The 23042-nt window shown below is 42.5% G+C and overlaps 1 protein-coding gene across 1 annotated transcript; it reads left to right on the plus strand.

Annotated features, from left to right (window-relative positions):
• Nucleotides 1-432: 432 nt before the first annotated feature.
• Nucleotides 433-22341, plus strand: gna13b (guanine nucleotide binding protein (G protein), alpha 13b). The gene is made up of 5 exons (XM_037791966.1): nt 433-766; nt 10242-10471; nt 13800-13850; nt 16063-16263; nt 18092-22341. Exons 1-5 carry the CDS (start codon nt 484-486, stop codon nt 18461-18463), a joined length of 1137 nt encoding a protein of 378 aa, XP_037647894.1. The 5' UTR covers nt 433-483; the 3' UTR covers nt 18464-22341.
• Nucleotides 22342-23042: the final 701 nt, after the last annotated feature.

Raw genomic sequence — 23042 nt, forward strand, 5'->3', positions numbered from 1 at the left:
TCTCACTTTTGCTGCATTCATTCATATTGGGAAAAAATAGAATTTTTTTTGACGCACATAAACTACGCCTTGTAACCAAACACAAAAGGAGGCTTATTTGATTAAATATTCTGTAGACTTTTTGGTATGCTAAAAACCCATTTGTTTATGTTTTCTGCATAAACGTCATATCAAAATTCCAACCTGTATTTTATTAATCCCTTTGGTTAAATGTGGAGTAAAGCCACTTTTGCTATTTTACACCAGAATTCACTTCTATTGGAAAATTAACGTCTTTTGTTTAGTGCCCACATTTTTACACTTAAATTTAGTTTAGCTTCAATTCGGTATTTGCGGATTGGTCTACCGACGACCTGATTTCGATGGTTAAACTCCACTGGTGAAAGTTGAGAATCGTATATTCCCACGACCCGTGAACGCAGCAGCGGACTAGGGTGAGCTCGAGCCCTCCTCGCTGTCTGTATCGATGAAGTTGTTCCAAAGATGGCGGACTTCCTGCCGTCCCGCTCCGTGTTGTCAGTCTGTTTCCCCAACTGTCTGCTCACCAGCGGCGAGGCGGAGCAGCTGCGGATATCTAAAGAGATAGACAAGTGTATTCACCGAGATAAGACCTATGTAAAGAGGTTAGTAAAGATCTTATTGCTCGGGGCGGGCGAGAGCGGCAAGTCCACTTTCCTCAAGCAGATGCGCATCATCCACGGCCAGGACTTCGATCACAAGGCCAAGGAGGACTTCAGAGCCACCATATACAGCAATGTTATCAAAGGTGAGTCTGTACTGAGGCTATACTGTGTGTCATGTGTTGACGTGGGGCTTGTGTTAACCTCTGTATTGGTCTCCTACTGTAGAGAAGTAAAGGGTAGCAACAGAGGGAAGTTGGTAGCCATGCTAACTGCTAGTGATGGGGATTCCGGCTCTTTTTAGTGAGCCAGATCATTTGAGCTCAGCTCACCAAAAGAAGAGCCGGCTCTTTCGGCTCCCAAACGGCTCTTCGTTTTACCACTTCTGCCTTTTATATTTTAGCCAAATTTAGCGCTGTTTTGACCTATGATTAGTAATTGTGCACATATATCACTTAAATCATTAAATATAATTATACTAAACCTTAGAATTTCCAGAATACCATAATTTTACAGGCTGCTTCATTTCTGACTGTCACTCATCTTGTCTGCTATTCGTGCACCGCACCGCAACGCATCGCACCGCACTCCTCTCGCTTTCTCTCCTCTTATTCCTCCTGCTTTGTACCTGTAGGCCGTCAGCGTGCCACTCCCTACTTGATGGATTGATCCTTGTCTTAAATCACTTGATTGGTCGCACGGACGTCATTAAAACAACATTCAGTCACAGTCAGTGCATGGAGTGCCCATGGTGCGGAGAAGATCATTCTATCATTCTGCCTTGAATTAAGTAAAGGAAAAAAAAACGGCTCTCGGACTGGAGCCGGCTCTTATCGGTCACTTAAAAGAGCCGGCTCTTTGAACCGGCTCGTTCTTTACCGACACATCACTACTAGCTGCAGCTGAGCCGACCGGAGGGGCTCTTCTCTGTGCTCGGCAGAGCTAAGTGTGGTTAGCTGGTTTAAGCGACCAAGAAACGCCCATGTTATGTGTGTTGGTCCACACGGTGGGACTGAGGGAGACGGTGTGGTGGGGTCATTGTTTGTGTTTATTCAGAGCTTCCCACATATTCATTTTCTCAATGTTAAATCACACACACAATGGTTTGACATTGTCCTAGTGTCCCCCCCCCATGGCTGCTTTCATCATCACCGAAACACACCACTGCGTCCTCTATGGCGAGATCATAGCACTGATATCATCTGCAAAATGTGGCTGTTTACTGTAAACTTGCCTATCATCAGATAGGAGCATGGGCAGCCCTCTCTAATTGGACTACAACAGGACGGAAGCTTTTCTGAAAGCTGACACATTGATACATGAAACAGTCAGTCTGGTATCCTCCATATGCATCATCTGACAAGTAATCTCTCTCAATATGTAACTGTGTTTGCAGGTTGTTGGCTGTACAGTGCTGCTGCTGAAATGTTAAATGTTAAAGTTTTTGAATGGAGTCTGGTTTCTCTAAACAGTTAAAATCCACCTGAGTTTATGAAAAGTTTGACATTTTGTGATTGTTATGTTTCAGTACAGATGGACAGGTTGGTCAGTAGCTTCAGCTTGTCTTCTAAAAGTTACAGAATCACTTCACTAAACTGTGTAGCCTTGCTACAACTTTCCAGTCTGCATCAACACTTGGCGGTCTGCTGTGTCGTCTGCTAACAGACTTCATTATAATGAGGTTTTGCATTGCTTTGAGGTGTACCCATACAACGCACGTGTTGCATTATGGGACAGTTGACTTTTGGTGTTAAACCAGGTCATTGTGGAGGGGAAACCACAAACAGGCACTTGAGCCGCTGCCTTCAAGTGAGTCAGAGGCCCTCTTCAGACCTGGTATTAAGATGCTTTAAGTACGTCTGTTCACACCTGGCATTAGAATTGGCCACTTGTGATCCGATTTCACTTATATGCAAATAAACATGCCGTAAACACGTGGCTAATAGAGAAGACGTTGTGACGTGATATTACAGGAATGTCAGTAGTACTATCGTGAATTTGGGTACAACAGCGGAGTACAGAGCTTCAGAGAGCGGGGAGGAGAAAGAGTGAGCAGGCGGTCGGGCAGGGCGGGTGTCAGCTCCGCACAAAGCAGCGGAACAAAAACACAGACACATCTCCGACAATTCCCAGTCTGATAGTCTGTAGATTATGTAGCCTATAGATAAGGTGTATTTGAATAAAATACAGATGTACCGACAGAATACAGTAGAGCATATAGGCTGTTTCCATGCTGCGAGGCAGACGAGCGCTCGCCTGTCTATTCACATGAGGAGCGCAGTGAGACCCCCTCAGATCCCAGCGAGACATCAGATGAGTAGATGGTCCTTAATGTGGCCCAGGACACATTTGTGTACACACTGCTAAAAGAATGTGGTCATATGTGGCCCTGACCACCTCTGAATGTGGTCTGAAAGATCCGATGTCAATGCGTCTTGAGTGCGTTCACACCTTTACTTAGAACTGTCCACTTGTGATCCGATCACTGATGACGCATGTTAATACCAGGTCTGAACAGGGCCAGAGTAACCAAAGAATATATAAAGTAAACCTACGTGGTGAATCAGACCACTTAAAGTAGGTTGTCCTAGATCACCTGTGGTGTTTTTGCATATGAATTTGCTCTGCTGGGGAAATCTGGTGATTTCTAATCTGATTGTGTAGCCTGTGCAACATTGTTTTGGCTCGTTTGTTTTTCCGTTAGGCGCTGCCACTCAGTGCGCTCCACCCATGAATTTACAAGCACGACAGACTTTAACCATCTGAGACCCACAATAGACCCGTTTTTATCTTTCTTAGGGGGGTACGGGTGGTCTTTAGGGGGAGATAGATGTAGATGTAACATAGAAGTGGTGTACATCATCTGAAAGCTGGGAACATGAAGATTAATTTGATGCAGCTCAACACTGTGTGTCAAGTTGTTCTAGTCATAAATCAGAAATAAACATGAATTAAGTCATTAATTAATCGTGAAAGTGTATAAGGGTTTAGACCATTATGATGGAAGTATATGATGGTCATTCCTTGCTCTATTATGTCTCATAAGTTGTTGCAGCAATTTTGGGATTTATACCATTTGTTACACAGATTTGGTGCTAAATTTAACCATTTTTACCATGCGAGAATTTATCAAAATACCACATTAAGTCACCAAGACCTTGAGGAGCACCACAAAAAAAGCCATGCCGTGATTTGATATCAAAAACGTTTGACATTTTGAGATGTCTGCGATTTCAGCGATTGGATGGCGAGCACTTTGGTTCTTATTGTCAATCTAGCTAGTACCTGACCATTGCTATCAAAGTTGTCACCCATCTATCACTTCGGTTATTGAAAACTTGCATACACATGTGCTCTGGGTGGCACATGGGTTGGCATCATTCAGCCTTATGGGTTTTTTTCTGAGGGGAACTTGTTGGTGGCAGATTACTTATCATACGGTTGCTCATCTCGTTGATGTTGTAGTAGATGAATGTCTATATTTACATGGCATATTCATATTTAACATGATTCATTTCTAGGCGTGCATTGAGTCAGCTGCAAGTCTGCTGGTGGGAACATATTGAATCATCACCAAGAGTTTGATGCTCACGTGGAAACGGCGTCATCAATCACATGATCACAAAATCACGATCACAAAACTTGAAAATAAGTCAAATATGGTAGTCACTGATCACACAGGGCGATGGCACAGCGAGCCTTGAGCAGTCATGTCCCTTCCAGTCGCACTCTGGAGCCCCGGATTGTATGATGACTGGCAAAACTCTGGTAACTTGTGACCAGGCAAAAATATGAACATTACCAGGCCATTTAAATTATCTTGATTCGTTAAGATCAACAGATCATTGGTTTTATGCCCTGACAACTGTCATTTACATTTTCAAATTTAGAGGCATGGTATCAAGTGTGACATTCCGCACTAAGGCCATATGGCCATTTAAATATTTATTTAACATGCAATGTATAGTAATTTATTTCACCAGTCAATTGGGAACAAACTGTCAAACAACAAAAAAAAGATCTGCTGGATGAGTGGTTCTCAACCAGGGTTGGAAGTTAGAACCAGCCACCAGCCAAATGCTGGTAAAATATGCAAGTGGCTGCTAGATTTGTTTCACTTACCAGCCAAAAAAACATGATAATCTATGGAGTGGCATGTCCTTGACACTTAAAAAGGTTGAAAACCACTGCACTAGATGGCAGGAGGGAACTTTACAACAACAGCTAGAGTTTCTCAGAGTTTACGAGCAACACCTGAATGCACCATGATGTCCCTGTTGGTGCCCACATGCTTTACTGCCAAATGGTACACTGAGCGCTGTTTTCTGTGGTTGCTGCAGCCTCTAAATCTTCAGCAGCCTACAAACTGTAGTTTTTCTCGCAACGACACGTTTCTTGTTTGCATAACTCAAGGGGAAGGCAAAATGACGCCACACCGGTGACTTCAGGGAAGCAGGGGGGTATTCCAGTTCTGTTGTTTTTCTCTGTCATCTTCAGCAGTTGCTATGGTGTCTCAAAGTGCAGATGCAGGCTACCGCTAAGATACACTGTGTTATCTTTAGTGTTGCAAGGTATACCAATATTAGAAAGGTATCGCAATACCCTGCCGGTAAAAATGGTACCCCATTTTATTAGTACCGGTACTTTAAGAGCGTACTGTTAAACACTTTAACAGTGTTTTAAAAAGAGCCATGAGTTGTGTGTGTGTGTTTGTGTGGGTGGGTGGGGCGCTCTGCTTTAGAGGACGTTATTGAGATTGGGACCAGAATGATGGAGTCAACAAATGAAGTTGAAAGGAAGATTAGAGCCGGTCATGAACCGTTCACCAGCTGCACAGTCCCGCTCTGAGCTGGTTTCTGTATCAGCAGAACTCCGTTTAAAAAAACAGGGAAAATAACAACGCAGCTCTAATTACCGATCCAATATACCGATAACATTAGATTCACCATCTTTTCTGAATCTGTCCAAGCATCTCCGGTAATTCGGCAAACAGATAATCCACCAAAGAGCTATGTATTAATGATTTTACCGCGTGTCTCTGGAACGTGAACTGGACGGAGGGGAAAAGCAGTCCGACGGCGAGTGTCTCTTCACAGACACCCCGGTAGCGAGAGAGACACAAACACCACTTGTACACAACACAGCACTCTCTACAGTTACTGCGGTGTCTTTCTGATTTTAACAGCTTTTCGCTCATCAACTTCTCTCAGAATTTATTATCTTTTTGTGGGTTTTTTTTTTTTTGGAAGCTTCTCACTGTCTCTTTACCACTCTCCGCCTGAGCTGTTTTACAAAAAAGGTGATATCGGTTTAAAGTTAACCGTCAAAGAAATCACATAAACTCATGTATAGGGGACATCAGATTACTGCATACTATGTCATTTTTTTAATGAATACATTTTTACATTTTTACAACTCTAGTTGTCTTTGAGCTGCAGGCTACTGGTAAGATACGCTGTCTTTGAAGTGTTGTTGCTTTCTTTTCCTTCGGACGCATGTAAGTAAGAGAAGGCAATGGGCTGTCCCCTAAATTTTCATGATTCAGGTCATCAGTCGAGAGGCATTCATGTAGAACCTCATCTTGCCAGTAAAATCGTTGCACTTTTATTAGTTGTGTCATTGCCAAATGAAAAGAAAGGTATCCTGATCCTGTGATTGGGTCAATCAGAGCTTATCAGAGGTAATTGGCTCTGCACAGTGTGAAGTGAAAAACAGTACGCCAATGACTGTACCAGAGAGAGGAGCTTCTATTTGTACTTCCATGATGTCACAGGGGTTGTGGGGGGGCAGTTACACGTAAACTCCGTTTGAATGAGTGCAAACAGGGAAGTGGAAGGCTGGAAAGGCTTGCTCAGCTTCAGTCAGGGGGAAGTGACTGAGGCTTGACGTGGTTAAACTGAAAAGGAAACTGTCAGTGTCGGTGTCATTTCAGGATAATAGTTAGCCAAATCAGTTGGGGTTCGGGGGACTTTTGTCAACAGGCTGTGACGCATTATTGTTATACTGGTCACACTTGGGTTTTGTGTTGCAGAGTTAAAAAAGGTACAGGCTGTCATTAAATGAAACCCCTTTTTCTGTGGTGAGGTTATCCACCATGATAAGTGGATAAACGGAACTTTGTGTCAGTGACTACTAGGGATGTTAATAATTAACCGTTAACCGACATTAAGCATTTTAACCGATTAACGCTGTCGGTTAAAACGGTTAAAAGAAATGTAACTAGTCAATTAAAAAGCTCAGGAAAAAGTCGTCACTTTAAGGAGAAAAGCTGGTCCACCTTAAGAGCCCACCTTAAGAGAGTCTGAGCCGGTGTTACAGATACAGGAAGTTGTCTCCGGTCTTGAGCGGAGTTGTAGCATTTATTCGTCGACATAACTGTACACACACAGCACTGCTACGTTCACAGTTATAACGTTACTGCTGACTTCATACTCACCGTCAGTCACACACGCTCTTAAAAATACATAATTATTAGATGCGTAGGCCCAGCAGGGAGTCATTTTAGGGCCGGTGGGCCGCCAGGCTTGCAATACACTGGCGGAAATCCTGATGAACCCTGATTTGATGGTGTGTTCTGATCAGGTGAGAAGGGGGGGCTCCATGCGCTGCAGCATGGAGGGAGGCCGTGTGCCATCTGCATGTAGGCTACTAGAGTGCTGCAGTGACACAAAGCCAGCTGAAAATCTGCAAAAGTTTCCCTTCTAACACTTCAACAATTCAGTGAAATTTCTAAGGTAGCAGGCAGACAACTTTGAGTTTATGACTGACAATTATAAAAATTGCATTGATTTCAAATGTTGATGTCAGTGCATTTTCAGCGTTGATGTCATTCATTACGCCGACTAATCACGGCAGGCCTAAATCACAGTTTGTCATCTCAATGGTGCGATAAAATTTGGAGTTGGAGCCATCCTTTGATTCTGGCACCCAACAACACAGCAAGATGACATTTTTGATGTGTAACTTTAGCCTGCTAATCTGAGGTAATTCGTGTTTGCCTTCAGTCTTTCCTTTGTTTTGCCTCCAGCTATCACCGTGACGTAATCATGACTTTGGATGTAAAAGGGTCTATAGGATGATCCAAAAACATATACGGTGGCCTAATGTATCACGACTCGAGCTGCATAAAAATGCATAATAATCAATCACAGGGAGAGTTTAAGCAGGTGGATAATCGGCCAGAGGTCACCAGTCAATCACCGATCAAACTTCTTCAGGCAATTTAGAGTTTGAGGTTCACCTGACCTGCAGTTTTCAGTGTCTGTGTGTGTGAAGTAAGTGTTTAAGGTCTTTAATGAGGCAGAGATGGAGCAGAGTTTTTGGGTCAAGAAGACCGGAGTATTCACTTAAACAGTTCAGCACTCACTGATGTCAAATCAGCACTGTATGAAGAGGATGTGAATTGAGGTGCATAATAGAGCCAACTTCCTATTGTGCCTCCCCTATTGTAACCCACAGTTGTTTCATGTTGTTGGTGTGCAAGTGAAAATGACTGGGTGATGCGCATGTGAAATTTCTGCTGAAGCGAGGAAGTTTGACGTCATTGTTAAAAGGACACGGAGACACGATGTCTCCAGTGCGCCCTGCACAGTCATATCAACTTCAGTGATTTTACACACAAAAACCACATGAAAACTAAAATCGTACATGGTGATATATACACAGTATTAGAAGATGTGATTGAACTACTGACACTCTGTTCTACAATTCTTTTATGCTATTTGATGTTATCTTTGATTTCTACAACTGATAATGTCAACAGCTGCGGAGCGCTCCGAGGAGCGCACAGCCACTTCCCTAAACTTTTTCATCCACAGACCAGAGTCCCAGACTGAGTTCTTTGTCTGTCAGACAGTCTGAAGGGTATCAGCTGATCGATAACGTCATGCACACCAGACTATAGCCTACGGCAGGTTGATTTTTTTCTCAAAAGATTATGACTTTGTTCTCATTAAATTGGGACATTACTCTGGTAATATTACAACATTTCCCTCAAAATATTACAACTTTATTCTCGACTTCTCAGAGAACACGTGCACATCTGGGATTTGTTTTGAATGTACAGAAGGTTTTGAACATGAGCAGAAATCTTGCTGAAACATATGAACTATTAAAGTTCAGAGGTTAATAAATGATTAATGTATGCTACTGACTGTGAATATGGTGACACGTGCACAATTAAAGAGGCTACTTCCCCGAACAAAAGAGGACAGGAGCAAATCGTGTGTTGACAGAGATAACATTAAATGAGAAAAGTTGATCTATAGGAGAATACATTTTGGAAAGTAATACAGAATGCTTGAGCGCCTTGCAGAATTATATTCCATTATATTTTGAATTGTCACCTGCTCTCTTTTGTTTTCCTTTACATAAACAAGGACATTTCCACCATAAATTGGTGCATAATAAATCAGGAAAGGAAGTGGTTGAGGCTCAAAATCCCCCACACATACTGCGTCATCCCCACCTTTTTAAAAAGCAATTCTTCAGTTAAGAATAGGCAGGCATTAATTATATGATATATTCCATATTTCTAATGTCAGGTACTCAGTATTTATAATTCTAAAGCGCTCTACATAGATTTCAGAAATGGATGACAAAAAAATTGAGTGGCCAGTAGAGATGTTGAGTGACCTGCCACAGTGTGGCAGGTGAGGAAAAAACTTAAGGCGTTTTCACATTAGGTACGATTGATCCGTACTATGCCCGAGTACGATTGCCCCCCCTCTTTGGTCAGCTTTCACATTAGTAAAGTTGTTCCGTACCCGAGTACACATCATCATCCATGTGTATTTGTTTAAGTTGAGATCAGCTGTAGGAAGCGGAGCATCGGAAAACACTTCATTCAAACTGGACAGAAACAAAATAAAACTCACCAATATTGTCGTTGTTAGTCTTTCCAACAATCACCAACTCTGGTTTGGCCGAAATAAACTCTTATTTCACCGAGTTTAATGTGAAAATAGGCCGATTCTACACGTTGTCTCCCCCCCCACCCCGTCTCTCTGTCTCTGCTCGCTGAGCACCTGAGTGGCTCTCGTTCTTCGCAGACAGACCATTAAATCAGCTAAATAAAATAACAAACATCACTCCACCCCATCGCCTATTGTCTATATTATAAGGAACCTCTCGCTGGCCTTCCTGCTGTATCATCCACGGCTGTACAGCTCAGAGGATGAGATTGATGCATGCTGTGCGCAGATACAGAAATAGATATGAAACAGTTTTGTATGTATACAGATTTCGAAGGAGACCGGCGGCGTTGAAAAAAGCCTCCCCTTTCAGAACTAGTCGCTAACTGCTAACGTTACTCGCGTTAAATAGCGGTCCACTTCCGTGTTTCAGTACGGTTGGCTTTCACACCTGATGCGAACCGTACGCGAGTACACATGAACCATACTCCAGACCACCTTTTCAAGTGGACCCGGGTACGGATCGACGAACCGTGCCTGAGTACGGTATGGAGCGTTCACACTAATCAATTGAACTGGACTTTGGGGACAAGTGGACTCGGATCCCAGCCCGGGTCCCTAATGTGAAAGCGCCCTTAATTTCAGACCCTAGGTAGGCTGTGATGGAATCTGTAAAGAAATCATCTGACATGTTTCCCTCCTGCTTCAGGTATTCGAGTGTTGGTGGATGCTCGAGAGAAGCTACACATCCCATGGGGCAACATGTCCAACCAGCGCCACGGAGACACCATGATGGCGTTTGACACCCGGTCGGTGATGACCCATGGTCACGGCATGGTGGAGCCCAAAGTTTTCCAGCACTACCTGCCGTCCATCCGGGCCCTGTGGGCCGACCAGGGCATCCAGCACGCCTACGACCGCCGCCGAGAGTTTCAACTGGTGAGTCAGAGTGTTCACATGGCAAGCAACTTGGTTGGTGTATCACTCCGGACCAAATGTCTTTATTGCATTTCTGGTGCAGTGCTTTGATGCTATATACACGTTCAAAGGGTTGAGGGCGGTGGTGGGTCACATCAAATTTGGTTCTGGAGTTGTGTTTTGATTTAGCCGTATCTCTGACCCATGTCTAAAGTTGCCCTTCAACCCCTGCCTCAGTGTTTGCCCTGTGTTGCAAAGTTTTACTCTCACCTCTATTTGCTAGGGCTGGGAGAATCACAGTATAAATTGTCAAAACGATATAAAAATGTCTTATTGTTTTAATTTTTCTGTATCGTTTCTATCGTGATGTTGAAAAACCAGCGTCTGAACTGTGTTACGGCAATATTTACATCACTTGTCTACCGATACTAGAAAGGTATCACGATACCCTACCATTAAAAACTGTATGACACCTCATTTTATTAGTGCTGGTACTTAAGAATGACAGTGTTTTAATACGAGCCGTGAGTTGCGTCGATGTGCGACAGCGGTGCCGTGTGTGTGTGCAGCGCTTTGCTTTGGATTGGATCCTGCGAGAGCAGGCAGTTATAACTTTGCTGCTGGTGGGAGCAAGCGGTCAAAAAATAAACTGTGGTGATAACCAGAAGGATGGAGTCAACAAGTGAAGTTGAAAAGATGATTAGATCAGGTCATGAACCGCTCACCGGCTGCACAGTCTCACTCTGAGCTGGTGTCTCTATCAGCAGAACTACGTGTAAAAAAACAAGGAAATAACAGCGCGGCTCTAATTACCGATCAAGTGTACCAATACTATTAGATATACCATTTTCTCTGAATCTGTCCAAGCATCTCCTGTAATTCAGCAAAAACACATAATCCACCAAAGAGCACGTGTTTAGGTAGGGCTGCACGATTATGGCCAAAATAATAATCACAATTATTTTGATCAATATTGAGATCACGGTTATTTATCAAACTATTTTTAATGCAATTTCAATTCAATTTTAAATAAACAGAGTGCTGCTTTCACTTCCATGCCGTGCTTCCCTCCAACTGTCAAAAACTCTAAATGTTATCATTTTACTTTTTCATTGTCATCTATAGTGGTTATTTGCATAAAAACACACAATTCAAATGATTAGAAAATAAATGATTGTATTTTAGTATTTGCTTTTATTAAAAAACATCTTGGCGTTAGTAGTTCTAATTATATATTATAAGCTGCTAGTGTTAGGAAGTTAAACAGGTCATAATTCCCTCTCTATTATCTATTTTATATTGCAGTGAAAACATCTCCTTCAAACAACTGTAGTTATTCAAGTTTCTTGCCAAAAACTACATTTTACAAAATTACATTTGGACGCATCATGATAGCGTTATTAATTGTTAATTATTAATTACAATATAATAAGTGTCTGATTAAGTTAGTTGTTCCAAATGTTTAAAGGTCGTTCCTCAACGGCTTATTTTGGACTTGCAGTTGTGACAAATTGCAGATTCAATGTCACCTTATCTCACACTGAAGCACTTAAATAATACATGTGTATAGTAACATATGCTGTTTAATGAGTGACGTCAAAATCAGAATTACTTTATTGATCACCGGGGGAATTACGGTTGTTCCATTTTAGAATAAAAATATACATAAACATAGAGAATTTATAAAAAAAAAAAAAATAGAAATAAGAATACATATGAAATGTAAATGTGTGCATTATCAAAAATAAATGTAACTATAAAATTAACTATCAAATAAATCACATAAAGGAGACATCAGATTACTGCATGCCATTTAATTTTTTTAATGCATAAATTTTTACATTTTAACGTACGTAATGTAATCGGTGTGTTTCCGACCACCGTTGTAACACCGACTACCGAGGCAAGCCTACTAGAAAACATGCCATATTGTGATATATATTGTTTACCGAGATATGGAATGTCCTATACCGGGATAGAAGATTTTGGTCATATCGCCCACCCTCCACTATTTGCATGTCCAGTGATTACTTGTGAGTAAATTGAGGAGGCTTGAGTGTACAGACAAGCATTGACAGCAACAGATAAAGGCTCATCCTCACTGTTGATGGAGCAGAGCTGCAGCTGCTGAGCGCACACAGACAAGCTCATGAAGGGCTGCTTCTTTCTCTGCTCTCTGTCCCTCCGCCTCCCCCCCACGCCCTTCCTTCCTCCATCTCTCCCTCACTGCTCTCCACAAGTTTAGACTGGAGTCTTAACAGCGTCTTGCTCACAGGAGAATGATCTTTAACTGTCCCACAGGGAAATTAGCTTGCCAAGCATCTGTTTAGAGCTCGGCTCCTCTAAACATTCATCAAGAGCAGTTAGCTCACTGTGTGTTGGTCTTTTCTAATGTTATCCTGTTAATACAGGTATTATCATTCTGTGATGCATCTTCTTGCCACTTCACCTACTGATTTCCTGTAATGTTTTGCTTTCACACAACCAAAATTTTTTTTTTTTTTGGAAGAACTCCTCCAAAGTGGAGCCAGCAGCAGCGTTACTTTCGCTTTCAGCCATGAGTGTTACTGCTGAACAGCGTTGGGTACCCGGTGACTAACCGGTTAATAAACGGGAAATAACAGAGGTGCTTTTCTTTTACTCCGGCGCTTCATTGACTCAATGAGCTTTGTCACCACATTTCAAAGCGCTATATCCATCCAATTCTTTTTATGTTTTGTGTTGTAAATGTCTTTCCTTTAATTTTATTTCCTGTTGACTTTACCGAAGTTTATTGACGCATTTTAATCAAGTCATAAGGGTGCTCTGATCGAGTGGCCTACGAATGTTATCAGCTGATATCAGTTCCAAATAATTTGAACGTAGGTCTCTATAAAGGCCGATCAGAAGAGCCGATCAGATGATGCATCAGATGACTCCGAATTGAAACGTTTTCAATACTCATTTGCCTGCTTTTGCGCCTGCTCTTTAATGCGCTCTGAGGGTGTCACAGCTGGACACACACATATATACGCTCCGGGCACAGCGCCGTGGAGCTCGCCGCTGTGCGTCCTGTCTGAACAGCTCAATTGGTTAACACGGTAACACGGGTAATTTTCACTATTTGGCAAACGATTTTTAAAGATTAATCAAGAAAATAATTAGAAACTTGGTAGTTGTGGCCCCTGTCTACAGAGGTCTAATGAGGCAGCTATTGTTTATTGTAACATTCCTCACACACTCCCACCTGATTGTGACAGACTGGGTGCTTTCACATGAAATAGTGACGTTGAAGTAACTCACTTCCATGTAAAATGTGACATTGAAGTACATTAAGTCAGAATTCTCTCTCTCTCTCTCTCTCTCTCAGGGCGAGTCAGTCAAGTATTTCCTGGACAATTTGGAAAAGCTCGGACAGTCGGTAAGTCCCACCCACACCACAGAGGCTTCACTAATCACAGATCCCCCAGCAGACCAGGCGGCTGATGGAGCAGACGGGCGTGAGAGCCCTCGGCTAGTTCGTTGAAAAGAGAAGTGAAAGCGCTGTCTTCCTGTCCCCGTTCATGTCTCCGCACTGGCTTGTTCCAGTGTATACTCACTATTCCTCCATGTAGCTGCCTGCTAGCGCGGCTCACTTCCACTGACAGGCTGCCTTAAATACTGTAGGTAATGCTAAGAAAGAGTTGTAAGCAGATCAGTTATTTTTGGCTTTGTAGTTTTTACAAATTCAGGGTCTAGTGGTCCTGGTGTCCTGAATATATAAAATAATTGATCCAAAGGTCTGCTGAATAAGAGACAGGAAATGATACATAACCAACTGCTATTAGTTTCACTGAGCCATTTAGAAACTGATGAAGATGTGCTCATGTCACAGTCCAACAGTTTTACACTAGTCATCTATATGGGGATATATATAGTTAGAAGTGTAGGCAGTACTTTAATGAGTTGGCGGGGGGCGGTGCCTAAAAATTGGTGAAAAACTAAAAGTTTATTTGACATTATAAGGAGCTCATTAAATGACTCACAACTACAAAATGTCAAGGATGCTAAACGTCTACTTATTTCCATTGCGGTCCTTGATGGAAAGTCAATGTGACATCATACATACCAATAAAATATATATGCAAATTATGATCAATAAAATCTCCATGTAAAAGAGCAAAAACAAAATGAGCTGTTTTACATATAGAGATTTTATTGTTGATAATTTAGAAGTTATAACTAGAATGATGGGCTTAAAAAAAAAAGAGGAGAGAAACTAGTGCTACAGTAAATGACAACAACACTTGTAATGCACTGCAGGAAGATTTATATTTAGTTTTTGTAATGATGTTGATATACACAGATACAGGTATTGAAAAGATAACAGCTTTTTATATTGCATACTGTTGTAGTCTAGTTTTTGAAACACTTTCTAAATAAAATGGGAGTTCAGTTCTCTTTTTAAAGAAGAATTTGAAAGAGTAAATGACCGTTGTCAGGGCATAAAACCAATGATCTGTTGCTCTCTACGAATCAAGACTCCATAGTCCAACAATGGTGTGTTTAAATTGAAAATCAAATCTAATAATGACCTTAAAATCAAATAGTGTATTTGGAGGATCGTGACACCCCTAATACCGTTATTATACCCCAAAAAGTCAAATAGTTTTTTTTCATTATAATGTACTAACCCAATAGTCAGTCACCTGTAAGTTCCTTGATTGAGTAACCTGACCAAACTACAATTTCCACTGTCAACAATGAACCTTTAAACTCAATAATGTTTTATTTCCATCTTTTTGAAACAAAGAGCCCTGTGTGTTCACTGCATTATCTTTAAATGATGATCAGTTGGAGCATCTTTTAGGAGAATTATCTGTAAATAAAAACGTCTGAATGATTCTTGCTTAACCCCAAAAAATGTTGAGCAGTCTTCCTCACAAAGCTGCACACAGCCACAACAACCTCTACCAGCTTTCGGTCCAAAAAAAGTAAAAGCTTAAATGCTGTGAGGAAATGAACTACAGGTCTGAAAGCCCCGTGTGCTAACATGTACAGTAGGTCTTCTCTTGGATTGAAACCAAACACTATTCTGATGAACTCGCCATGAGAGATCTGTAATTTGTTTGTAGGTTTTTTCCCCAGACCGTTAAACCATATCCGTTATTTGTTGGTGTGTTTGTGTGTGGGCACGCACGCACGCACACCAGCATGCTCAGCGATGAGTCATCACCTCAGGAATGTTAGGAATTAGGATCTGGTGTAGCCAGCACACACACACACACACACACAGTCAAAACATCATTTGATCCCAAATAGTTAAAGATGCACTTGTTTTATTAGCCAGGGTTTGATTGGCTAAGCTGTGTGATCACCAAGCAGAATTACCAAGTCCTGCCTCCCCACCATTTGTTTATGCACTCTGGTATTTCAGGAATGCAGTGTTGAACAGGGATGTCCCCAAAGCAGCAGCATGAGAAGTGTGTGCACTGTTTTTATGTGGAACACAAAGAGCTCCATTTCTTTCCCTAACTCTCTTATTTTTGCTGATTGAGCTTCTGTGTGTGTGTGTGTGTGTGTGTGGGGGGGGGGGGGGGGGGGGGGGGTCAAAAATGATCTGTCAAAAATAATAATACTCAATGTGCTTGCAGGACTACCTCCCCAGCCAACAGGACATCCTCCTGGCCAGAAAGCCCACTAAGGGCATCCACGAGTACAACTTTGAGATTAAGAACGTGCCCTTCAAGATGGTGGACGTGGGCGGTCAGCGTTCCGAAAGGCGGCGCTGGTTCGAATGCTTTGACTCGGTCACTTCCATCCTCTTTCTCGTCTCCTCCTCTGAATACGACCAGGTGAGTCAGCGAGAAACCACACGAACACTGGGTGTAGGACTCCTGAATGTCGCAGAATTGGCGTAGTGACGTATTCCACTCATAGGGCTCCATAAAATCTGTTTTATTTACTTTTTTCAAGGTTACGTTTATTTTTTCCCAAAATTCCATGTTTTCCGTTTTAATTCTTCTCAATTCTGTGTTTTAGGATTGAAGCACATTTTGTCATCAGGAAAAGTGTTTTATCATGTGCTGGATGAATAAAGTATCAACAATTTATAAGAAAATATTCAAAATTTAACAAATATCAATGAATTAGATTTTTTTTTTATCAATGAAATTGCTTCAATAAAAAAAAGAATTCCACCCTTTTGGAAAATAAAGTGCTGTAAAGTTAGCCGTTTGTGTCGAATTCCTCAGGTTTTTGCATGACAAACAGTTGACCCCTTCCCCAGGTCTCCCCTAAACCCGTGTCTTGCGCTCTCATTGGCTGTAGCTCCTCGACAGGTCACACAATAAGCCTGCCAGGTGATGCATCGGCGAGCCTCTCGGCTCATGTCTTACCGCAACACCAAGCCAACGCCAATTAGCCCCTGATCTAGGGATTCGGTCCGTGGTTTCCACATCGCAGAAATCATAGGACCCTACACTCAAACAGACCAAAATGTAATTCAAGGGCATACCATCCCAGATGTAGAGATATTCAACATCATTTCAACTCTTTCGGATGAGATATGTCACATTACAGTGAGAAGAGGTGCAGGTACCAGATCTTCTTTTCCCTGCTATAAATGATAATTTTCTTAACCATGACCTCAGTGTTCCTCAACATACCAGCATGGGGGTTTCCCAGGTCATTTAACTAGAGTTAATAGGTCATATGGGCCACGGGGCAAAGCAGAGAAAAGTGTGGTTTTAGTTTTACCGAGTAGCTTAGAAATGAATATAATTCTGCATTAATGCATTACATAAAACATCCTTGGTTTCTGCTGAAGATAGAAGTTAGCATTTCCTTTAAAGAAGATAGTAACTGTGGTCACCGTGAACGAATTTGCGGAATTTGAAAGTCCAACAGCTGCAGGATATTGTTATAAACCAAACCGCTGGTGAAAATAATGGCAGATTTAAGGTGGAGTGGGAAAGAGACTTTTTTGCTTCCCGTGTGTGTTACTGGGAGGGGACGGCGACAGGCTTTCAGGATGTCCAGCATCCTTCAGAGATGATTACCAAACATGAAAGCAGCAGGACAACGCAGTAAAACTGGGCTTGCTCGGCAGAGCAAACATAGCTACCCAAATTGACAATTGAGCAGAACAACAGCATGTTGAGGAGAACAACAATGTGCTCAGTGGGATAATCACCTGTGTTACACTTTGTGGAAAATGTAAAATGGTGCATTATGTCACATTGTAAAGTTGTGTTATTTTCAGGTTTTGCATCTGTCCAAAGTAGTTGTTGCCCCACCGTTTTTTCCACTTAAAAACATCCCTGAATTTAAGAATACTATGTTATGACCATTAGTTATAAATATTTCAAACTTAATTTCTGAGACAGACAGACAGGCAGGTTTTTTTCTTGTGTCATACAGTAGCTCATCATGACTAAATCTTGAATAAATTTGTGTTATATAAACGTGAAGAAAGACACTTTTTGACAAAATTGTCCCAGGAACTGAGGAGCCCCCTGCACAAAGGGCCTAAGTTTCCTCTTCACTGCAGGAACTTAAAGGTTTGGTTCACAGTTTTCAAGTCAGTCAGTTGCCCATTAAATAAACCTGCTGATACCAGACACACACACTGTCACAACGACCTTTAACCCAGCACACGTATCTGCATTCTAACACCTCCAGGTGCTGATGGAGGACCGGCAGACCAACCGGCTGAGCGAGTCCCTCAACATCTTCGAGACCATTGTCAACAACCGGGTGTTCAGCAACGTCTCCATCATCCTGTTCCTGAACAAGACGGACCTGCTGGAGGAGAAGGTGAAGCAGGTGTCCATCAAAGACTACTTCCCCGAGTTCTCGGGCGACCCCACGAGCCTGGCGGACGTCCAGCGCTTCCTGGTAGAATGCTTTCGCAAAAAGCGCCGCGAACAGCAGCAGAAGCCGCTGTACCACCACTTCACCACGGCCATCAACACTGAGAACATCCGGCTGGTGTTCCGCGACGTCAAGGACACCATCCTGCACGACAACCTCAAACAGCTGATGCTGCAGTGAAGGGGACTGACCAGGAGGAGGAGGAGGAAGAGGAGGGATGGGTGGAGGCAGATGGAAAGTGGGTGTCAAGGTGCCTTTTTCCTTCCCCGTAATGGGAGCGGGCTGTGTCCCTCTACCCATTCATCCTCCCTCCTTGACTTTTGACCGTCTCCTCACTTTTGAACTTTGACTGTGTATTAAAGCCACCACTACTACCACCATTCCCCCCCCCCCACGCTTGCTCTCTGCCTTACTGAGCTTGTTCACTATGACTCATAACAGCCACCTTTGGCTCAGAGCCCCAACCACCTTCTGACCCTTTAAACCACTGTAAATGACCTCTAACCCCCCCCCACCCCCGTCCACACTCTGCAGTCCATCTCCCCGACATCTTTCATGGTATTTCCTCACTATGTGTTGCTCTAATTCACATCCACACACTCGTTTCTATGCTGCTCTGAAACTGTTGCTATGGAAGGAGAGAGGGGGAGTGGCTTGTTTTAAATCGGAGTTACTGAGCAGCCGTCACCAGCGACTGTTGCCAGGTGTTGCCTTTTCTTTTGTCTCTAGTGTTACATCTGCTCTCCACTGGCGCTTGTGTGGGGATTTCCTCCAAGGGCAGTGAAACTAACACACACACACACAGATAGGAATTTATGTTCCAAAGTCCACTTAATTCTAGTTTTCTAATCATTTTGTTTCTTTTCCTAATATATGAATTTACTGTATGTGTACCGAGGCATTTTTCATTAACTTATATTTTATAGGGGGTTTACACTTTGTGGATTTGCTGATGGACTCTGTTACAGTTAACTGGATACATACAGACCACTTGTAAACATTGATAACACCATGCTGTAAGGGTAGCCAGTGCAGGGGTTAATCTTGACACGTTGTATTTTGTTGTTTGTTTTGTTTATTTCTCAGGGCACATTGTGAACCCCACTTCTCTGTGATTTGAAGTCAACCAGAACTCTCACGCCTTATGTCAAATGACAGATTTCATGGTGTCTTTTTCTCTGTCTGTGTCACCAGAGAGGACTCCTTATGCCTTTAAAAACAGAACTTTGGCCATCTTCAACCAGGACCATATTTTCAGGGTCTGGACAACCCAACCAAATCATGACCCCCATTTCTGCCTTTTATTAACACGTGATCTGTATCTAGATGCGTAATCTGGATTATGACATCTGCATTTTACGTTTGGTATTAATAAGCCTTGTTGCTGCTATCTCAATTGTGCCCACATCATGATTGGATCTCAATATGCAAACTAAGCCTGCACACAGGTATTTAAGGATCAAAGCACCTGGTGCAACTCTAAACCAAATGCAGAGCATCTCGGCGGCCCGGAGCCCCCCTCCCCCTCGCGGCCAGCACTGTTGGTGCTCGGTTGCTCTATGGAGTCTACAGCTTTTAGTTTGTGGGAACAAAAGTCAACACCAGAATGCCTGTAATGGGACAGAAAGGAGGACACGAAGAGTACCCATTACATTTTGGCGGCCGACTGCAGCTGCTCGTCAGCACGCCCACTGTGTCAGTTGTGCAAACAAACAGTAAAAGCGGTGTCCGCGGTGCAGAGAAATCGTGGACATGTTCAGTGTCCGTTTGCATCACGGCTGCATTGCAAAGCTGCACACTGAGGCAAACAAGACGCTTAAATCTCTGCAATCCTGCTGAATCAATCATTGCCAAAAAATGAATGGAGATCCATACATTTTCTAAAACATCAGATGTGCCGGGCGGAATTTTAAGGTAATCAAAAAACTGCACAAGAAAAAACTGTGTCTTTTGGTTTGAAAAATGTGCTTCAGTGTTAACCATTATGCAGCTGTGTAACCATCATGCAGCTGCTCAGCTTTCACATTAGTAAAGTTGTTCCGTACCCGAGTACACTTGCGTCATCATCCACGTGTATTTGTTTATGTTGAGATCAGCTGTTCTAGTGGCGGAGCGTCATAAAACATTGGACAGAAACAAAACAAAGCTCACCAAAACCATCGTAATTAGACCTCCCAACAATCACCAGCTCTGGTTTGGTCGGAAAAAACTCTCGTTTCACAGAGTTTGATGTGAAAAGTCCCTGATGTAAAAGCACCCTAAGGAAAATAATTGAAAATTAAAATTGAAGTAGCCCTAGTAAAAGACTATGTATGTCGTGGTCCAGGTTGAAAATGGCCCAATTTCTCCTGAAGCCCTGTGGGATCTCACATCCAAACCTGTAGATGACTTCTTCCTCCCAGTAGGATTATACATACTAGTGGTGAGGTGGCTCAGTCTTTTCTCCTGTTGTCTCGGATCATTTTTTTTATTTTCTAAAAGGTACCCGTTACAGCTGTCTGTCTCTCTCTCCATGCCACGCGTCCTAAGTTAAAACTAAAGGGATAAAGCCAGCCTGTATGTCACTAATGAACCTGCTGGCTGGTCTCACTGGTGTGTGCTGGTTATGTACAGTTCACATTTTCCTCTTAACTCCTTTCCTCGTGTCTAAAGGAGCAGTATACAGCCGATGTAGCCTCCCACACAGACCTGTATGTGTGACCATGAGTGTTATTTTATTTTATTTGACCTTTTTTTGGGATGGTGTTTATTTAAAACAGCAGCAGGTGTCTGGTGGCCTGGCTTAAGGTGTTTTTAAAGTGAAAGTCCCATCACTCAGCTTCCTCCAGATGTGTTGAGACCATGACCACTAAAGTACTCCATGTGCCCCCCCCCCCACCCCCAGCAGATAACTGGCTCCACTGGTTCATGCTAACACTTTGAGTAATCATCGAGAGGATAAAAAATGTATAACTCAAGTTTCTAAAGTAATGGAAGTCGGCCTTTTTATTGAGCTGTTCCCCGACTTTAAACCAGATTTACAGAAAAGGTTTTATTGTTTTCAGTCTTAACAAAGAGGGCGTCGTGTTTCGGTTGGACTCACAGACATCCTACATACATCAGCATTATTCTGTACCCTGTCTTTGTCTTTATAGATGTGTTGTAATTGCCACTGGCAGCTAATCACTGAGAAGACTGAATAACACCCTGTTTTAGCTTGTTCAAGCCTCAGTTACCACACAACCACTGACACTCCGACCCCCACTCAGATCCTGGCTCCAGCATCCCTCCGTCTTACCCCCTAGTCTACACTGGAAGCATTTCAGCCTCGCTTTTTGGTCTTCTGTCTCAGTTTTTATGAGTACAGCTGTCTAACAGTTTGAGTTTCAGCCTCTAAGAGAACATCAGTGAAAACTAGAAACTATCTGGTGAAACATCAGAAACTTGTGAAAATGTTTTTTTTTTTGCTCAAGTCCCCCTTCAGTATTGACCCAACAACTGCCGGTCCCATGCTCTCGATCACTTTTCAAATTACAACTCTGAACAAGAGTTAGAAATGGTTCTGTAAAGAGACGGTATGTAATACCTGGAGCTCCAATTAAGTGACATATGATTTACTTACTCAGAAACGGTTGATTTAGTGTCCGTTACTCTCGAAGTATTTTAAAGAACATTCCTAATGTGGTTGCAAGTTTGAGCTCCTTAACTACAAATCATTTCTACTTTACGTGTTCGTCTTCCTTCATGTTCCACACATCCATGGTTTCCATCCAAATGAATTGGCTTGAGTGGTGTAATCCATCACACTTGTCATTGTTACATTACATGCAAAACTGACTTGAAAAGTCTGCATTGCATGGCCTCATAACTATAGTGTTACTTCGACAAAAAAACAATAATGCAGACTCACCTTGGTCACCTTAATGGATTACACAATTCATGCGATTTCCAATTATCCGTTTAAAAGGATTATCATATTGTGTGAAAATGAATGGAAGCCAATGGATGAAAAAAAACTTTTCCAAAACACAAACAGCATGTTTTGCAAAATGGTTATATTTGTAGTATATGGGCTAAAACATGCTAATCACGCATGCAGCTACTGAGTCAGCTGTTCTAGTGCTGCAACTAAAGGCCCAAAGCCAGATCACTGGTTCACTGTGCAACTGCTTCCTTCAGCTGGGCGTACACTGTACGATTTTAGCCAGTTTCTGAACCGAATTTTGAGCCGTACGACTCATTTTAGAGTCGGACTAAATTTCAGCTTCGTCGAGCGTCATTTGCTGTGCGGTGTACAGGGAGGACCGAGGACCAATTAGCTCTCGCACAGCCGAAGCAGAGCCACGAGCCGATTCTCCAACGTCAGCGCCTTTTTTTTCTCCTCTTTTCACAGTAATCGGTGCGTAGCTATCAAGATAACAACGTAGGTAACAATAGATATAGCTAGTAAAACGAAGCTAGTTTACCTCCAGTTCTCTCTGCTAAATGGACAAGCCATACTGTCCATGTCTTCCTATCCACCTGAGAGTCCATAACGTTACGCTGCTGCCTCTTTTTTTTTTTTTTTTTTTTCAGCAGAGAGGATGGCACAGATGATCAAGGCAGCGTGTTTCTGCCTTGTCAGCATTGTGACCATGAATGTATTAAGAGAACTGGATACAGCGTTGGAGGCGGGGCCCCGTTCATTCCTATGAAAGTTGCTCAGTGGCTGCATGAAGCCAAAATGGCTCGACTTCTGCCTGGAAAAGTACCTGGATCTTGGGCACATGAAACATGCGCG

This window comes from Sebastes umbrosus, chromosome 14, assembly GCF_015220745.1.
Source record: "Sebastes umbrosus isolate fSebUmb1 chromosome 14, fSebUmb1.pri, whole genome shotgun sequence".
Lineage (NCBI taxonomy): Eukaryota > Metazoa > Chordata > Actinopteri > Perciformes > Sebastidae > Sebastes > Sebastes umbrosus.

Bases quoted from the DNA above. Each gene is read 5' to 3' on its own strand.
- gna13b (XM_037791966.1), top strand. From the start codon at position 484: ATGGCGGACTTCCTGCCGTCCCGCTCCGTGTTGTCAGTCTGTTTCCCC. The intron at 10,472-13,799 runs GTGAGTCAGAGT...TCTCTCTCTCAG, and splicing joins GCCGCCGAGAGTTTCAACTG to GGCGAGTCAGTCAAGTATTT. The intron at 13,851-16,062 runs GTAAGTCCCACC...ATGTGCTTGCAG, and splicing joins TGGAAAAGCTCGGACAGTCG to GACTACCTCCCCAGCCAACA.